At 34.9% G+C, this 18,330-nt stretch overlaps 2 protein-coding genes across 4 annotated transcripts in view; one reads left to right on the top strand and one right to left on the bottom strand.

Annotated features, from left to right (window-relative positions):
• The first annotated feature begins 152 nt into the window (after nucleotides 1–152).
• Nucleotides 153–17,604, top strand: LOC111416596 (HMG-coA reductase degradation 3). Of its 3 annotated transcripts, none has more exons than XM_071197791.1 (8): nucleotides 153–721; nucleotides 1,001–1,639; nucleotides 10,251–10,528; nucleotides 10,587–10,815; nucleotides 10,934–11,133; nucleotides 11,246–11,452; nucleotides 11,521–11,799; nucleotides 17,269–17,604. In XM_071197791.1, exons 1-8 carry the CDS (start codon nucleotides 523–525, stop codon nucleotides 17,413–17,415), a joined length of 2,178 nt encoding a protein of 725 aa, XP_071053892.1. In that variant the 5' UTR covers nucleotides 153–522; the 3' UTR covers nucleotides 17,416–17,604. The 3 variants fall into 3 exon arrangements, with proteins under 3 accessions (XP_071053892.1, XP_022904422.2, XP_022904430.2); XM_023048654.2 differs by having other exon boundaries at nucleotides 155–748; XM_023048662.2 differs by having other exon boundaries at nucleotides 159–748; nucleotides 17,281–17,604.
• Nucleotides 17,594–18,330, bottom strand: part of LOC111416611 (26S proteasome regulatory subunit Rpt5) — a 14,639-nt gene continuing 13,902 nt past the window's right edge. Inside the window, exon 3 of the mRNA XM_023048674.2 lies at nucleotides 17,594–17,971. Within this exon, the coding sequence (XP_022904442.1) occupies nucleotides 17,688–17,971 (284 nt within the window). The 3' untranslated portion in view covers nucleotides 17,594–17,687. The remainder of the gene's footprint in view (nucleotides 17,972–18,330) is intronic.

Below are 18,330 nucleotides of genomic sequence, written 5' to 3'. Positions count from 1 at the left end.
AAAAGAAAAAGATAGAAGATGGACTTTGAATAAACTAGCAGAAATCAAAATTTTTTATTTTAAAATTGTTTTGTTATTTTGTAGTAAACATTGTACGTCTTAAATGAAAAACCGCTAATAAACCAAATTTAAACCTATCTTCAAATATAAAAGGTTTATGTTTAGCACAAAATTAGTATTCAGTTCTCATCATAGACTTTAACTGTGACTTTAATCAGCTGCCAATATCGTGTCAACTGGTGTCAACTGTCAAAACTGACAAATCTTAACATTACGTTTTTCTTAAACAAACTGTACTTTACGATTTATTAAATTGAAAAATATTCGAATTAATATTGAAACTCAATAAAAATATGGATTTAATTGACAAACGTTTAACGTAATTTCCTCGAAATAAAATTAAGGTTATGTTAAAAAATGAAGCATTAAGATAAGAGTTTAGGACACGTATGTAATTACAAATATTGTAATAATTTAAAAATCAGTGTAATAGTATCGCAATTCGACTGAAGAAAAGTGAAAATGCGTTATAAACTATTACTTTTTATATTCATTACACTATTGTGTTGTGAGTTTTCTGAGGAATCATTAGAAGGCCCTCCAGGTGATGGAAAGAAAAAGGAAAGTGATCAAGATGATACTAAAAAGGACTATGATAGTGAGAATAGTTTAGAAGTTGAAGATTTGGATGCATTAAAAATTGTTGCAGCCCCTGATTTAAGTAAAGATCAGGATAAACATACTAAAGGTTTGAAACTGTAATATAATATTAATTAATTTAAGTTTAAAAGAACAATTTAGGTTGTTGTAAGAAAGAAGACTTTTCTTTCTTGAAGTCTTTCTTGATTATAACTTATTAAAATATTCATGATGTAAACCATGTCTCTTTATCATTTCTACAGAGAAACCTTTAATGATTTTTTATCCAAAAAAATTATGAAGAACTATAAATTTAAACTTTCTGATATGAAATTTTAAAAAAATACTTTTTTTTTTTAAGGAGAACTAAAGTTAAGCGATGAAATTTCTGAAGCCGTTGACATTTTTGTATTAAATCAAGCAAAATTTCTCCAAAAAGTAGTTCAGGATTTTGATGGTATAAAGTATGCAATCATTCAAAGTGAACAGCAACAAGAAGAAGATGAAGAATTACCTGTGTTAGCGAAGAAATTTCAAGATGATAATCCTCCTCAACTCACTCCTGAACAACAAGAGGCAAAAATATTATATGAAAGAGGCACCTTGATTTTAAATAAAACCAAGCCTAATATAAAAGAAGCTTATAAACTATTTGAAGAATCCTCTGAAAAAGGAAATGCAGATTCAAAAGCTCTCATTGCATGGGCTCTTTTATTTGGTTATCCTTTGAATCAGAACTTAACAGAAGCTAAGATTATGTTCGAAGAATTAGCAGAAATGGGACATGCCCAAGGTCATATGGGAATGGGATTTTTATATGCTTCTGGTTTGGGTGGCGTTGGCGTCAGTCAATCAAAAGCACTGATTCATTACACATTTGGAGCAATTGGGGGTAATTCTTGGGCCCAAATGGCTTTAGGTTATAGATATTTTTCCGGGGTTACTGTTTCGGCAAGTTGTGAAAAGGCTTTGGATTTTTATCGAATAGTTGCTGATAAAGGTAAGTTTGTTGCCCCTCTTTTATATTAATATTTTTATCAAAATAGTTGCAACATTACTATCAACAAATCATTCATTCAATATCAATAACATTATTTTATTTTATTGTGGGACAACATGATCATGTTAAACTGTGGGTTCTAATCATATAGCCATTTATATACTTTATCATAATTAACATATAGGACTAGCGCCAGACGTGAATGCACGTTAGCTCTCTTTGAAGCTTAACTATGTGTGAATGAAATCGATTCAAGTCAGGTGCCCCAGAAAGTTGTTTCCTCCTCCTAGCCATCAGGCTAGGAGGAGTTTAAGTTTTGATGTGTACATAAAGACTTGTAAAGTCGTTCTAAATTAGACTGGTTGAATCTTGTTAATTAGAACCTTACTTAATAATAAAAAGTATATTGTCCTCCTCCTTTACCCTGGTTTGGGACCAACAACAGTGGTGCTCGGTTATTCAACAAACTCAATCCACCCTTCCAGTGCAAGCGGAGTTTAAGTAGACTCAACGCGAAAATAAATCGAAAGACCACAGCAATAAATACAAACGGTGATCTTCCAATGACCACTATACCCAGGATATCTTCTGAAAACAGAGAACCTAAAGCAATATCTAAGCTGCTCCTTTATGCAACTACAGATTAATATGCAGAGGCAACAGGAACAATGGTGCGCAGTGGTGAAAGTATAAGTATACATTCTGCCTGAACTAGGCAAGCTTGTTTTAGCAATATCTAGTCTTTAGCAATACATATTATAAATATTAGCAATATCTAATTTTTTGCCAATCATCAAAATGAACTGAAATATCTAAGCAACTTGTTACAGTCATAATCTTAGTATACAAAATAGTTTTAAAAAAATATTTATTTTTAATTTTACTACATTTTTTCTACATACAGGGTGTCTCAGCGAGACCGGTCATTAGACGTTTATGGGGTTCCGGCCAAAATTAAAATTTGAAAATTCAGACTTAACTATTATCAATTACGTTCTCTTCGACTAAAATATTTTCAGATTTCTAGCACTTCCGGTTATACCGGAACTCGCCACCTACTTTATTTTTTTAAATGGAACACCCTATACAGGATGTACAAAAAGTGTTAAATAAAAGTTACTTGAAACTATTTTCCGCATATCTTGGCGTAGAAATAAAATAAAAATGATGACGGCAGTCTGAGTTACGACATGGTGAGTGTGTTTTTTAAATGGAACGCCCTGTATATTTTAAGGTTTTTGGATTCCTTTTGACTATTTGTTGCAAAATGCCATAAGGTTTTAATGCTTTAAACTGCATAGTTTTCCAGATATTGAAACTTTTATTTAAAAAGATTTGACGACAACCAAATTATGGCGTCATTATGGAATAGACAACCTAAGCCTTGACGTCACAGGGATGGGCGGAGCTTATACCGACTCCAAACATCTTCGTTGCTAACGAAAAATCCCCATATGCAATTTTTCAATAGTCAAAGCTTAGGTTGTCTATAGACTGCCTAAGTCTGACGTCACAGAGGTGGGCAGAGCTTATACTGACTCCAAACAATTTCTTTGCTAACCACAGTTGCTAAGATAAATCGCCAAAAAATGTCATTTGAAATGTCATCACTTAGTTTATTTTATTTTAACACTATACTCTGTTTTTAAACCAGGAGGAGTAAACGCGAAAGTCAGATTTACACTAGGAAAAATCACAAGAAAATATCACTAGATATTTTGGCGGTAAATTTAAATTAATAATAATTATTATTTATTTATTTACTTATTATTGTATTTATTTTCGTTTGTTATCGTCAACACTAAACATACAAATTAACATTGAAGTTATGAGTGTATTTATTTCAAAATATAATAAAGAAGGGTTTAAGAACACAAAATTTACAATAATGATACGAAACTGTCGAATTGTCAATAACCTTCAAATTCAAAATCAAAATTCAAAATTGCCTGTGTGAACCTTCCTCGCATTCAACCAATCACGTGCAAGGTCAATCTGGTGACAAATTTAAACTACTCCTCCTGGTTTAAAAACAGAGTATAATGGAAAATTGCATATGGTGATTAACCGTTAGCAACAAAAATGTTTGGAGTCAGTATAAGCTCCGCCCATCCCTGTGACGTCAAGGCTTAGGTTGTCTATTGGTAACAAAAATGTTTTGAGTCGGTATAAGCTCCACCCATCTCTATGACGTCAAGGCTTAGGTTGTCTATTAATGTTAAAATAAAATAAACTAAGTGACATTTTAGATGACATTTTAAATGATTCTTAATGATTCTAAGAAAGTCTAAGCTCTGTCCATCCCTGTGACGTCAAGGCTTAGGTTGTCTATTCCATAATGACGCCATAATTTGGTTGTCGCTACGTCAAATCTTTTTAAATAAAAGTTTCAATATCTCGAAAACTATGCAGTTTAAAGCATTAAAACCTTATGGCAATTTGCAACACCTTGTTAAAAGGAATCCAAAAACCTTAAAATATACAGGATGTTCCTTTTAACCCTTCGTCTGTAAACGGTTTTTTAGCACCTTCCGTCTGTAAAGGTGGGTCTTTCGGGTTCGGCCGTTTTTTCATCCTGTTAATGCACTCAAAAAATTTTATAAACAATTCATGGTAATGTTCGAGACCTTCAACTTAATAAATCAATCATAAAATTATCGAAAAATTTATTTTTGCATACATATTTTTTTATATGAAATTATTTGCCTAACCAGTTGTAGGTCGGACAGAAAATACCCAGGTTTACAGAGGAAGGGTTAAAAGACACACTCACCATGTCGTAACTCAGACTGCCGTCATCATTTCTTTTATTTCTACGCCAATATATGCGGAAAACAGTTTCAAGTAACTTTTATTTAACAAAGTACCATTGAAATTTCACAAAGAATCCAAAAATGTAATAATATACAGCATGTTCCACTTAAAATAACAAAATTGGTACCCGTTTCCGGTAGAAGCGGAAGTCCGCCGTTACTGAAACTAATTTTAAAATATGTACAATATGATTCGATTCAACTTTTATCTGAAACATTTTTTGAAAAACTCAATCATAATTCGGCTATGGTCCAAGGCAACTAAGGTGGGACACCCCTGTATATTGTAGAAGGTGGTCTTCATTGGAAGTATCATTCTTCTGCCAGCAGCTAATATAAAGAGGGAGATCCGCTCTTCCATTGAAAATATCGTATCTTCTGCCAGTAGTATTTACTATTCTGCCTGAACTAGGCAATCTTCTTTTAGCAGTATCTAACCTTTAGCAATACATGTTATAAAGAATTAGAGAGCGACCCTTTTTACGTTTTTCACTCTTTTATTAATTATTTATTATAAAGAAATACAACAGAACTTTTTATTTGGCACGTAATCACTCGTGTACGGTTCTTTTTCAACTAATGTCTCTACCCGACACCCCACCAGTGTTGCAGGAAGATGCCAGTTTCGCACTACAGATGGTGTTACTGTTGTAGTCGTCCTCGACTTCATTCGGATCGTAGGGTGCACACCATGTTCTTAGGCGGTCAGCTGAGTAAATTTGGTTGAATTTCCTTTGAGAATTTTCAGCTCCTTCTATGTCTACGATTCTATATCTATCGTTCGGGAATACTTCGGCTATCTGGTACGGTCCTTTAAGTGTGGTTTTAGTTGTCTCGGTTCCCCGGTAGCAACAGGATCTTTCTGAATCAGAACAAGATCTTCCACGTGATATTTCGTAGGTTTCCTTCTGTGATTATCAAAATACTCTTTCGGCTTCACTTGTTCGTCTTTGATTCTTTCTAAAGCTTGCAATCTCAAAATCGTCCGATCTATTATGTCTTCGTCGGCGGGTCAGAATTATATGCCCGGTTTACAAAAAGAAAAAGAGTGAATGCACACAAACTTATAGGTATACTGGACTATACTGGAAATAGAAGATGGAAGCAAAAATTACTCTACTAGATGGACAGTCAGGGTTCAGAAGGAGAAGAGGGACTATAAGAACATATTTGTATTGAGACTAAATACAAATTGAGAAAATTGTATGCACTGTTCATAGATCTAAGAGCGGCCTTTGATACAGCAAATAGGGAGAAATTGTGGCAGGATCTGAAGGAAAGGGAAATTAGTGAATATCTTATAGACAAGATGGAATATACCTCTTTCATATTCCACCATATTCCTCAGAGACAGGTATTAACTCTTTTGGACAAACATAAAAACATTGTATAATGCTCTGATGCGGAAGATACGGGACATCTGTATATAACCGGTCGATTGAATCTGGAGTTTTTCCACGTGTTTGGAAGGAGGCTCATGTAATCCCTATCTTTAAATCCGGAAATCGTGGTGAGGTATCTAATTATAGGTAAATTGAATAGATATTACTTTCTATTTTACTGTTAATCGATGTATTAATTAAAATATTTCCTTTACATGTTTCGGCTTATTAGGCCATCATCAGAAGGTTTAACGTTAATATGGTTGGGGAGGAATTGGAACTTTAATTTAACTTTACACTACTAATAACATCAAGGGAACGATGTTCATTTTATTGGGACGAGATTTGAGGTTATAGACGTATCATGCAACGTCGAAGGAAATATTTTAATTAATACATCGATTAACAGTAAAATAGAAAGTAATATTTATTCAATTTACCTTAAATAATATCGATGAAAATGGATTTATATAATAATTTTATCTAATTATAGACCTATTTCTTTATTGCCATTATTTAGTAAAATACTTGAAAAGCTTATTTATAGAAGACTTATTTTTATTGTGAAAAGTAAAATGTACTATAGACAGCACGGCTTCTTTGCATGTCGTTCGGTTGAGAGCAACTTGTTAGAATACACCCACTATATTTTAAACTCTATACATGATTCCTCTCAAGTTGACTCCATTTATACTGATTTTAGTAAGGCTTTCGATCGAGTCGATCATGCTCTGCTTCTTTCAAAACTTCGTATGTTTGATATTGACGAACATCTTGTGCGTTGGTTCGCCTCCTATACGCGTGGAAGGACTGTAAAGGTGAATATCAATGGTGATGTTTCGGATAGCATGATTGTTACCTCCGGTGTACCACAAAGGAGTCACTTAGGACCTCTTCTATTTAATATTTATATCAATAATATTTTGTCAATAATTAAACTCTCTCATTGCTTGATCGAGTTTCTTCACATTTGGATTGCTCGAGGCTTCGAAATTTCTTGACACTGAACTCTGAAAAATGTAATGTTATTTCTTTTACAAGGAGGCCAGGCATGATCAGATACGATTACAGCCTGGGTGATGATACCATAGTTAGAGTGACTCAGGTCAGGAACTTAGGCGGCACATTTGGTGTCAAACTAACGTTTGAGGGCCAAGTTGATGGAGCTGTTGCTAAGGCTTGGCGCATGCTTTTCTTCGTTATGAGAGTCACGCAAAATGTTACAAATATTTATGCTATAAAAAGATTTTATTTCACGTGTGTGCATAGTGTTTTAAGCTATCTATGTTTTAAAAGCATAGATTACGTATCAGCCTCCTTCATCTTCTTATCGCTCCGTCAGCGTCGTTCATGTAGAGATGACATTTGACATTCCATAAAACCATTAATGATAGTATTGACTTTCCTAGCCTTCTTGAGGTCGTTAATTTTCGTATTCATCCCCTGTGTCTTCGGCTCGATTGTTTATTTTACATGTCTTCTCCTCGTATGAATGTCTTCCAGAACTCTCCCATGTTGAGAATGGCGCGCACTTGCGACCATATACATCGTAGCGCGAGGGTTGACGTTTTTTGCGACGAAGGCACGGTGCCATGGGTTCGTCCCGTTTTCGTGCTCAACTGTATGTGTTAAATAAATAAGATATTAGGGGAGTGTTGGAGGAAGGTTAACTGGGGTAGGGGTATAGACAACAAGAATATTGTATCAGGGTACTCAACAGACGAAATACGAAGAAGGAGGGGGAAAGGGTTAACAATATGGAAGACGTCCTTCCATATTGTTAAGTGCTCAGGGAGATACAATAATAAGTATAAGGTCTTAATGACGGAGGAAATTTCGACGTATTTGATGGAGGAGAGTAGAGGGAAGAATAAAAGTATGATTGCGCAATTTAGGTACGGGAATGAAGAGAGGGCGAATAAACATTGGGTGGGGGATGAGGAGTGGATGTGTAGATTGTGTGGGGATGATTGGAACACAATAGATTATGTGCTGAGGTATGAGTTGAGGGAAGGTAGTATGGAGTGGGAGCGTCTACTGGATGGCGGGGGAGAAGGGAGAGCGTGGATGGAGGGGGGAGAGAGGAGAGCGTGGATGGCGGAGGTGATGTTCCTCCACTTGTTCTCAGTGGCTAGTTTTCTGGGCTTGTTTTTTAGAGACGTCACCGATTGGCGACAACAAGTGGAGGGAGGAAATCGTACAAAAGTTTCAAAAGTTTCCCGGACAGTTTAGGAAACGTGCGCCCCTCCACACTAAACGAATACCTTGATAAGCGTACGCTTCGATTTAATTCATTGAATATTGAGACTGGAGTGGGAGGTGTTTTAGGATCACTTTCCTAAACTGTCCGGGCTCTGGTGATGAGGATGTATACTACCTATTGTACAGCCAGAAAAAAAGAGTTGCGTCGACGTTTTTTCGTGTAGGCCGTCCAAATTACACAAAATCCCATATACAGTATCAAGGTCCGTTAAGGCCCATAGACAAAACCCTTGTTGTGACGTCATTGGAAGAATTCTCATTTCTGTTTTCATTTGTACAGTGTGTCCCAGGATAGATGTTACAAGAGGTATAATGACTTAAAATTTTTGAATTTCATTTTTAGGCTGAGAAATTAAGCCCTGCTTGGTGTAAAGAAAATTTTAAAAAAATTTTATTAAAAAAAGTTCAAAATGAGAAATTATGGTCCTATACAAAATTTCAGAAGGATCTATCTACTTTATTATTAATTTTACTTTATTTATAAAAAGTCTAACGTAAACATAACTGTCGTTTATTCAACATAACATCCACCTTTTGTTGCACACTTTTCTATACAATGCCTAAATTCTCTACAGCTAATTTTCTCCTGTCGTTATATTTCTTTTTCTCTCTCTTAACGTTAACAACGCTTCCTGAAGTTAGAAATTTCTTAAGTATTCGCATAACAGTCACACATGTAAGATTGGTATTAGGAAATCTCTCGTTAAACTGCTACACCACTGGTCTTAGTGCACTTTGCCCAAGCGCATAACACTGCACAACGTAAATTTTCTGTTCCAATGTTAACATAATGCAAGAGTAATTAAAATGTGAACTAAAACTTAGGGATAATACATTTTTTTATGGCATATTTCATTGTTGTTTTTCTTCACTCTGATCTCTTTCTGTACTCTTTCTGAAATTTTGTATAGTGTCATAATTTCTCATTCTGAACAACTTTTCTTAATGAAATTTTGTCGTATCATAAATAAAAAGCTTACTTTACCTGAACTAAAAATAGTTTTCGCTTCACTGTCAAGGCAGAGATGATTTTCAAAATATGAAAATATACTTAAAATTCTCTCCACACCTAGCACAGCTTAATTCTCCATCCTTAAAATAAAATTCAAAATTTTTTAGGTCATTATACCTATTGTAACGTCTATCCTGGGACACACTGTATACGTAAACCAACAGAAACTCTTTATTTCTTGAGTTTAATAAGATTTGTTTAATTTTTAAATAATTATTAACATAAATATTATTATAATATTATATTAAATTTACACTTTATCATATTATGTTATATTTTTCCTCCAATGACATCACGTTTCCTACCTCACCCCGCCAACGTCAAGTTGTTCGAGTTGGATAACCTTATAACCGATACTCAACGGACCTTGATACAGTACGTAAAATTAACCCCGAAAATGTAATTTGGACGGCCTATACGAACGAAAGTCGGCACATCTCTTTTTTTTCTGACTGTACATGCAATCCAATATATTATGTATTGTAGCTGTTGTGTATTAATTGTATATTGAAAGTAACAATAAAGAATATTATGTATTACATCCCTTTATTAATACTTTCTCTAGAATTAAAATTTATTTATTTAGTTACTATACCATTCATTTATAATTTGTATATGTCTCTATACCTATTATTTTTACCACTTATTTTTCTAATATGTTTTCTGTGTTCTCAATTTTTATGGTTTCCAATTTTCATAGTTTCTTATTTCCTTGCCGATTTCGGACTTAATTAGTTTGTGTCACAGTTGTAAATTTGATAAAATGATCCATTACGCTCATTATAATTTACTAACTCCCTCGTGTTCACTGTATATAAACTACCTACCTAGTTGGATCCCACACTTCGTTGGAAATTGTTCCATCTTATAGTTTTGTATTGCTGGTACATTTCAACTTTACATTTATTCAGCTTCTTGTATTCTTTACATTCTTTCGTTGTAAATATTTTCAAAGAATATATGGATAATTGAAAATAATTGAATTTTTTGACATTGTTATATTTACGTTGTTTACATGGCGATTTTTATTTAAACCACAAATTTTATTAAAATGTTTATTATAAATTATTATGTTCAGTAACAATATTGTATATTGGACTGTTTCTTTTAAACACTAATTCGTTTGTTTGTTTAAAAAATAGTCAGCCAAGGTGTTTCGTTCGGTGGTGGAACTGCTATTCAACGAATCCGGCTTTTAGATGAATTAGAAAATGGTTACACAACTGGAATTTTGGACAACGATCTAATCGAATACTACCAATTATTAGCCGAAAAAGGTGACATTCAGGCACAAGTCGGTTTGGGTCAATTGTATTATCAGGGCGGTCGAGGGGTCGAATTGGATTACAAAAAAGCTCTGCATTATTTTGGACAAGCGGCTAACGCCGGAAATGCCAACGCCATGGCTTATTTAGGAAAAGTATGTTTTAGAAAATAAATTGTACTAAAAGAAACGTATTAATATTTTAAATATTTAGATTTATCTGGATGGGAGCGATGAAGTTGAACAGAGCAATGAGACGGCATTAAAGTTTTTTAAAAAAGCTTCCGAACTAAATAATCCCGTTGGTTTAAGTGGATTGGGAGTTATGTATTTGTACGGACGTGGAGTTGAGAAAGATTACGTGAAAGCATACAAATATTTTCTTGTAGCAGCTGAACAGGGATGGGTGGACGGACAATTACAACTTGGAAATATGTATTTCAGTAAGTGTTACCACTTGTTTCATGTACTTTTAATAATATTTGAGCTATTTCAAATATTCAAAAACAACTTTTTATAAATATAAAAATGGTTTGATTTGAATCAGATTCGTTTTTTTAGACGGTCTAGGAGTGAAAAAAGATTACAAATTAGCCAATAAATACTTCTCTTTGGCCGCTCAATCCGGTCATGTTCTCGCCTTTTATAATTTGGGTCAAATGCACGCTTTGGGAACCGGGATGATGCGATCCTGTTCCACTGCCGTTGAATTTTTCAAAAACGTCGCGGAAAGAGGTCGATGGGGTGAACTTTTAATGCAAGTAAGTAAACAAAACGTATTTAGCTATACGCCTCTTTAATTTAACATCTATAATATCTAATCCTAATTAAATGGTATCAAACAACTAACATTAGAAATTTGACGTTTTTCAGGCTCACAATTTTTACCGCGAAAAAAATTTTAACGAAGCTTTCGTCCAATATGCTCTTTTATCCGAATTGGGTTATGAAGTTGCCCAAAGTAATACAGCTTTTATGTTAGACCGAGATGAAGTGCCTATCTTTGAATCGCCTCAAGGTCTCTCTAGAGCGTTACTTTATTGGGGACGTGCGGCATCTCAAGGATATTCACCAGCTCAAGTAAAAAAGAAAACAAAGCAAACAACAATTTATATAATTTCTAATGCATTTTTGAAATATTTTTTAAGGTTAAACTAGGTGATTATCATTATTACGGTTTAGGAACTTCAATTGATTACGAAACGGCAGCTTCTCACTATCGTTTGGCGTCTGATCAACAGCACAATGCGCAAGCAATGTTCAATTTGGGTTATATGCACGAACAGGGATTAGGAATGGCTAAGGATATGCACTTGGCGAAGCGATGCTATGATTTGGCCGCGGAAACTAGTGCTGATGCTAGAGTTCCTGTCGCTTTAGCACTTTTCAAATTGAATGTAATGTTCAGTTTGCAAACGATTAATGAGGTATATATATACACTTTTCGTTTCATAAATAATAAGAGAATGACCAATACTGCATTTATTTAGCGCTTAATTTGTTTTTGGTATTGTACATAAATTTCATTATGCCTACTCTAGCTAATACATTACTTACTGCGTACTCAGGGTCGATAGATAGGAAGATAGCGTAAAACAATCCTGAAAGTACATCATCCGTATTACATTACATAGCATTACATACTATATCAGGTAGGCGGACCAACCACCCTTGCAACGCGATCCTAAGGATCTATTTTACCCTGATAGATAACGTTATCAAATTTCACCGTGTAGTCCAATGCTCTTAACGAACATCAATACCTTGCTCAGTGAAAGGTCATTCAGATCCTTCGGGGAGATAAACTGCAACCCAAAAATCGAGAATCTGATATGGTTAACAGCAGGGCAGTGGCATAAAACATGCTCAACTGTCTCTGCTTCCTCCGCACATAGTCAACAAGTTGAGGTGTGATTTTAATCGGCAGTACCCAGTAAAGTCGCCCATTAGAACTTTAATGCTGCTACAAAGTGTTGATATAAATAAACACGTTAGCATATCTCATTCCAGGAGAACTGGTCCACAGTAGGCGAAGTCTCTCTTCAGTCCACAGTCCAATCCTATGTTTTGCCATCGCAAATGATACACCAACTACTGGTTCTGGCCGCACAAACGCTTTAGCGCTGCCCTCTCGTGCTAGCTCATCTGGCGCTTCATTGCCAATAACCCCAGAGTGTCCTGGGACACAGATCAGAGAAACCCTGTTATCAGAACTCAGTGTGTTTAATGATCTCTTACAATCATTAACCAGAGTAGACACCGTTTTCGCGGCTTGCAGCGCCTGGAGAGCGGCTTCACCCCTCTCTCAAGAAGGATTTTAGCACCCTTGCTATTGACAAAGCAAATACTTCCGCCTGGTATACAGTACAGTATGTACCCAGGCTGCAAGCTTGCTTAATTTCGACTTCTTCCGGCGTTTTTGATCCATCTGTGAACATGCCTGAATCAGACAATTTTCGTTTTCGATACAGGACTGTCATTCAGGTACTACAATCTGATATAGATCATTAATTACTGATAGTGGTCCCGCTAAATCTGACGGCATTGATAGCATAGTATCAGTGCTTATAATGTCTTCCGCAACCCATTGGTAGGACATTTCGGAACAGTTTTGAGCATATTGCCTAAACCTATAAATGATAGTTCTACAGGATGGTCCATTTAACGTGAGACAAGCGATTATCTTGAAAACGGTTCATTTTACATAAAAATGAACCAAATGAAAGTTGTTCTGTGCAAAGGGTGAAGCCATATGACGATAACAATTTTTGACCTTGACCTTATTTTGAAGGTCATATGAAGGTCACGACCAACTTTTTTAAATAGCACCCTATGTTTTTGATTGTAAAATTTAGTGGCGCCTGTAGTTGCGCCAGTTCTATTTGCACGCCAGTAAAGGTTTACACTACATGTGCGAAAACAAAAATAAGTGACACGCCAGTTTCATTTTTAAAGTATACTACAACTATATACAAAAATTAGGACCTCAACCGAAACGAAAATAGATATATTCTAGGTTTAATGTGGATAATTAAACGTTATCTTTGAATCTGTTAACGTAATTGGGATTTAAGTACGAATGCATTGAAACATAACCTAAATTTGACATTAAAATAATGTTGTTAAATTAAAATGTTAAAATAGTAAATGTTGTGTTTTTGTGAATCACTGGCGCCAGTGATTTCCGAAGGATGCAGACTTTTAAGATCCATGCATGTATGATTTCAACTTGCATGCCAGTTGATATTTACACATGCCATTTAATTTTACTGGCGCGCCAGGGTGTATGTCTAAACTCACTATAAAAGTAAAATAATTAAAAAAAAAATTTACCGTGTGGTTTTGCCAGTACGACGGCGACACAAAATCGCCGTCGTACGTTTGTAGACAAAATCTAAATAATTTTTTTATTCAAATAGTTTTAAATATTGTTTATTTATAAAAAAATAATTAAACTATACTATTAATCAACAACAAGTACCTATAAAATTTATAATAAATGTTCAAATATTTCCCCACTCACTTCAATACATTCATAAAGCCTTCTACTAAAACTTTCTTTACATCTTAAAATGTTTTCTTGGCTACTATTTCTGCATGTATTTCTTATCCGCTCTTTTATGTTTTCTGGCGTAGTCGGTACTTCACGATGAACATTATCCTTAAGGACAACCCACAAAAAAAAATTGGAAAAGGAAATTGGACCTACCCTTCCAATCCATCGCCCAGCATAATCCCGATCTAAAGCTTCACGTGCAATATGTGAAAACTGTGCTGGACACCCATCATTTAGCAGCCACATATTTTGTCTTTCTTCCCTGCTTAAATCTACAAGTAACGTTGGTAAGACGTCATCTTATCTTATCTCCTCTTTTATCCATTTTTTTATTTTGTATCTATAATAGTATTTAGTTATATCTAAAAAGACTATTCCCCAAGTATAATTCCTTAGAAATAATTAATACCTTGGTAAATAAGTATTAAAGTTTCGCGCGTTTTACCAGCAAGCAACAACAATTTTAAAGATATGAGCCACAATTAACTACAAAATCAAAGAAATACTGACAAAAACGTGATAAACGTGTTGAGTTGTTCATAGAACCAACGTCACTGACCCACCTTGCCTCTCAGAGGAGGAGAATCGGTATTGGGTAACCTTATGTTCTATAGACCTTGAACAAAGCTATAGTGTTATAACCTAACATTTCTCATGGGCCATATCATACTCTTTTACGTCACGACCAATAGCAGCGCGTTTAAGGCCGCTTGGAATAATTTAAATTTTATGGCATTTTAAATTATTTGTAGTGGCCGTTTGAGACAAAAAAAAATTGTTTTTTTACAAACAATGTTGATACGTGTTTTCATACAATATATACTTATGATATGTAATAATTTTTTCCCCCTTACATTTTTTTTAAATTCCCCATTTTGCTACACCAAACATTAACCGACCAAGGTCGTTGATGTTCTACTTCACGCAACCATCTCGGATATTCAACAAAAATTAATCGATTTTCAAAATCACCTCCATAAAACTGTTGATGCAATGAAACGTGGTATGGGTGATACTTGTTGCACTTTAATATTCTTAAATAATAATTAACTTAATACTGGTCTTCGATATTCCGGCGTGAATTGCAAGTCGTCGAGTGCTAACTTGAGGATTTACCTCAACGCTAGTTAATACCGCAATTTCCTTTTCTTCTCCATAATCACTTTCTCCATAAATAAAAGTCATGGCGACTTTTCCTGCCACACTTAGAGTATCCATGATTTAATGACTTAGTTTAAACACTTTGCCTTCATGTAAAACGATGGAATGAATTCAGAATTTGTTGCCAAGCAGTTTTTATGCAAATTTAGTTTTACCTGTTACATTTTAAAACAATTGAACCAATTAAGTCTCTGAAAGCGATATTCTGAAAATGCCGACATAAGCAGTTCCACGAAGTCCTGTTTTTTATGCGTTTTTCATTATCAAATTGACAAAGGCGGAGAAATGTCGGAACCTGATCACCCGATGTACCTCTTCTCGATTTTTTTTTGTTGAGCATTCTTAAATAGTATTCTAAGAATTAAGAACTAAAGAGAATGTATCGAACCGGGTAGGAAAATGTTTAAAAATTCATAAATCTTATTTGTTTTTGCTAGATTATAAACGTTAGTTAATTGTTTCTGAAGAAGTTTCAATTTTTTTCAAAAGATGTTTTGCCGTTGTACTGTCAAAACCTCGCGTTTTTTTTTAATTACTTTACTTTTATCCACAGATTCAAATTTTACAATAAAATATATAGGATGCCATTTAAAAAATTGGTCGTGACCTTCATATAACCTTGAAAATCAGGTCATGGTCAAAAAATGTTATCGTCATATAGTTTCCCCCTTCGCACAGAACAATTATCATTTGGTTAATTTTTATGTAAAATGAACTGTTTTCGAGCTAATCGCTTGTCTCACGTTAAAAGGACCAGCCTGTATATACAAATTCAAAGGCGATAGGCCAGCAGAACATCCATTGCTAGAGTTGGCGTTGTGCTTATCGCACCAGAGATTGCCAATCCAGCTACTCGTTGAATTCGTGAAAGTTTACTGATAACTGAAGTCTGTCGGACTTTCATATACTAGGCTGCTGCTCCGTATGTGATCATAGATCTAACCACAGCCACATAGAGCCAGTACAGACTTTCAGGGGTTTCCACTTTTTCCACAAAGACTGCGACAAATCCACAAGGATAGTCTAATAGTCTAATGTCTATGCCGGTAATATTTCCAGGCGACCCTCGCTCTAAAAATGTTTACCAAAATTGGCAACAACAGTGACCTTCCTTGCTGTAACAAAGCAGGAAAGATATTGTCTTCTCCGGGCGATTTAAACGGCTTAAACGTTTGAATCGCCTGGTCGACGGATGTGCAAGTAACCACTTTTTTAGCCATACTCCAATCTGTATTTGAGGGGCGCTTTGCCATGCAGGAATAGCCCTCGCTGTGGCATTATCACCCCCCATGAGAAGTTCTAACGAGGCTCTGCTGGAGTCCATAAAACTACCGTCAGGCCGCTTAAGTGACCAGGGGCAGTGCCGGATCTCTAGCGAGAATCTTGTGAATTCTTGTACTGCTGGGTTTGTCTTTTACTTCCTCACAGAACCTCCTCCAAGACTCTTTTTGCCTTACGTATGTTTTTGGTGTAATTCGTTAGGCTTGTTATTTCAATCTGATTACAATTCCTAACGGTAGCGATGACACTAGTTAGGTATCTGCAAGGCAACTCTTAAACATATTTCAATTAGTGCTACGGGGATTACGGTACATACAGTCCGATTTCTTCCCTAGGTCAATTTTAAATGGAAGATGTCTATGATCTGAACACGACGGTTCAGAGGATACCCTCCAGGAGGTTATCTTTGAGCTTAATATGATTGAGCTGAACGTAATTTCAAGTACCTCTGCTCTATTTCTGGTAACAAAGGTTGATTTGGCGCCTACATTATTAAAAGTAAGCTCCTCCCCTAATAGGTAGTCAAAAAGCAACTCGCCTCTTTAATTTGTGTTGGTGCTTGCCCACATTGTGTGGTGCGCATTGACGGCGCATCCAACAACCACTTGTAAGTTATTCCTCCAGCTGTAGGCAATTTATCCGTATAGGACAATACTTATGAAATAATAAACCGTTAAAATAGCCAAAAAAAACTTGCTGATTATCAATTTTATATTACAGCATGTATCTGACAATTAAACTTTATAAAATAAGGCTTTAAATTTTTTTAAAAAGTTAGATCTTCACTAAATAATATTTCTTGTTTATTGGTTTTATTGCGATCATGTTTAAATTAAACTTATAACTAATTTTCATGGTCCAAAGTGTAAACTGAGGTTTAATTTGTAAAACGTGTAAGTTTTTGTTACAGAGTCCAATGTCTTCAATGTTTGATATGGAGGAAGCTATAATGAATTGGGATTTGTATTTAATAACAACATTAATAGCCATTTTGGCCGGGATTGTTTATTTTCGAAGACCTCAATTACCACCGCAAGCAGCATAAACTATTAATACTTTGCTACTATTTGTTATAAATAATCATCCTCATTATGATTATAATTACCTACCTTTGTATATATACATTACTTTATAATTTATCTGAGTGTGGATATTGGAATGAATGTTATTAGGAAAAAAATGAGCATTTAATTGTAATTATATCTTGAAAATAAACGAGATACTTTTAGTTTTTTATTGTTTTTTAATAATTGAAAAAATCATACAAATAAACTTACAGAACATTCCCAAGAAATTAAACGGGCACTTAATTATTATCTAAGCGTAATAATTCAAATTAGCTTTCTTCTTGGCTTGAACTTCCATGATAGCATCCATGTAATCTTCGTGGGTTACAGCTACTGCGCTTCTTCGCAAAGCGATCATTCCAGCTTCAACACAAACGGCTTTACACTGAGCCCCGTTAAAATCGTCCGTTGATCGAGCTAATTCTTCAAAATTAACATCCGGATTTATCGTCATTTTCCGGGAGTGGATTTGCATTATTCTAGCTCTGGCTTCTTCATTAGGATGTGGAAATTCAATTTTACGATCCAAGCGACCTATACAATATTAACAAAATAAGTTGTAGATACTTTAAATTTTGAAAATATTTCTATTTGACAAGAATAATGAATTGGGTTTGCAAAAATTTTCTCCTTGTCCTTCATGCTTGAATCGAAACCGGAAACGGTGGGAGGGAGACATGCAGGAGAGATAAAAATCAGCAATGAAGAAAACGAGCCAATAACTCTTGGGGCGGTGCAAGACGCCATCAAAAAAATAAAGAATGGAAAGGCAGCTGGAGAGAATAAAATAATACCAGAAATGGTGAAGGCAGGATACATGGTATTGAATTTTTGGAAATCTTCTAAACGGTATGGAGAGTAGGGTAGATATCAGCAGATTGGCGAAGAAACGT

The sequence above is a fragment of the Onthophagus taurus genome, chromosome 7 (assembly GCF_036711975.1).
Source record: "Onthophagus taurus isolate NC chromosome 7, IU_Otau_3.0, whole genome shotgun sequence".
In the NCBI taxonomy this organism is placed as follows: domain Eukaryota; kingdom Metazoa; phylum Arthropoda; class Insecta; order Coleoptera; family Scarabaeidae; genus Onthophagus; species Onthophagus taurus.
Note: the sequence above shows the minus strand (reverse complement) of the source record. Positions and strands in the feature narration are given on the sequence as shown.

Coding starts and splice junctions, on each gene's coding strand:
- LOC111416596 (XM_023048654.2), top strand. CDS start 523: ATGCGTTATAAACTATTACTTTTTATATTCATTACACTATTGTGTTGT. Junction 10,529..10,586: donor CCATGGCTTATTTAGGAAAA/GTATGTTTTAGA, acceptor TTAAATATTTAG/ATTTATCTGGATGGGAGCGA. Junction 11,800..17,268: donor GTTTGCAAACGATTAATGAG/GTATATATATAC, acceptor AAAACGTGTAAG/TTTTTGTTACAGAGTCCAAT.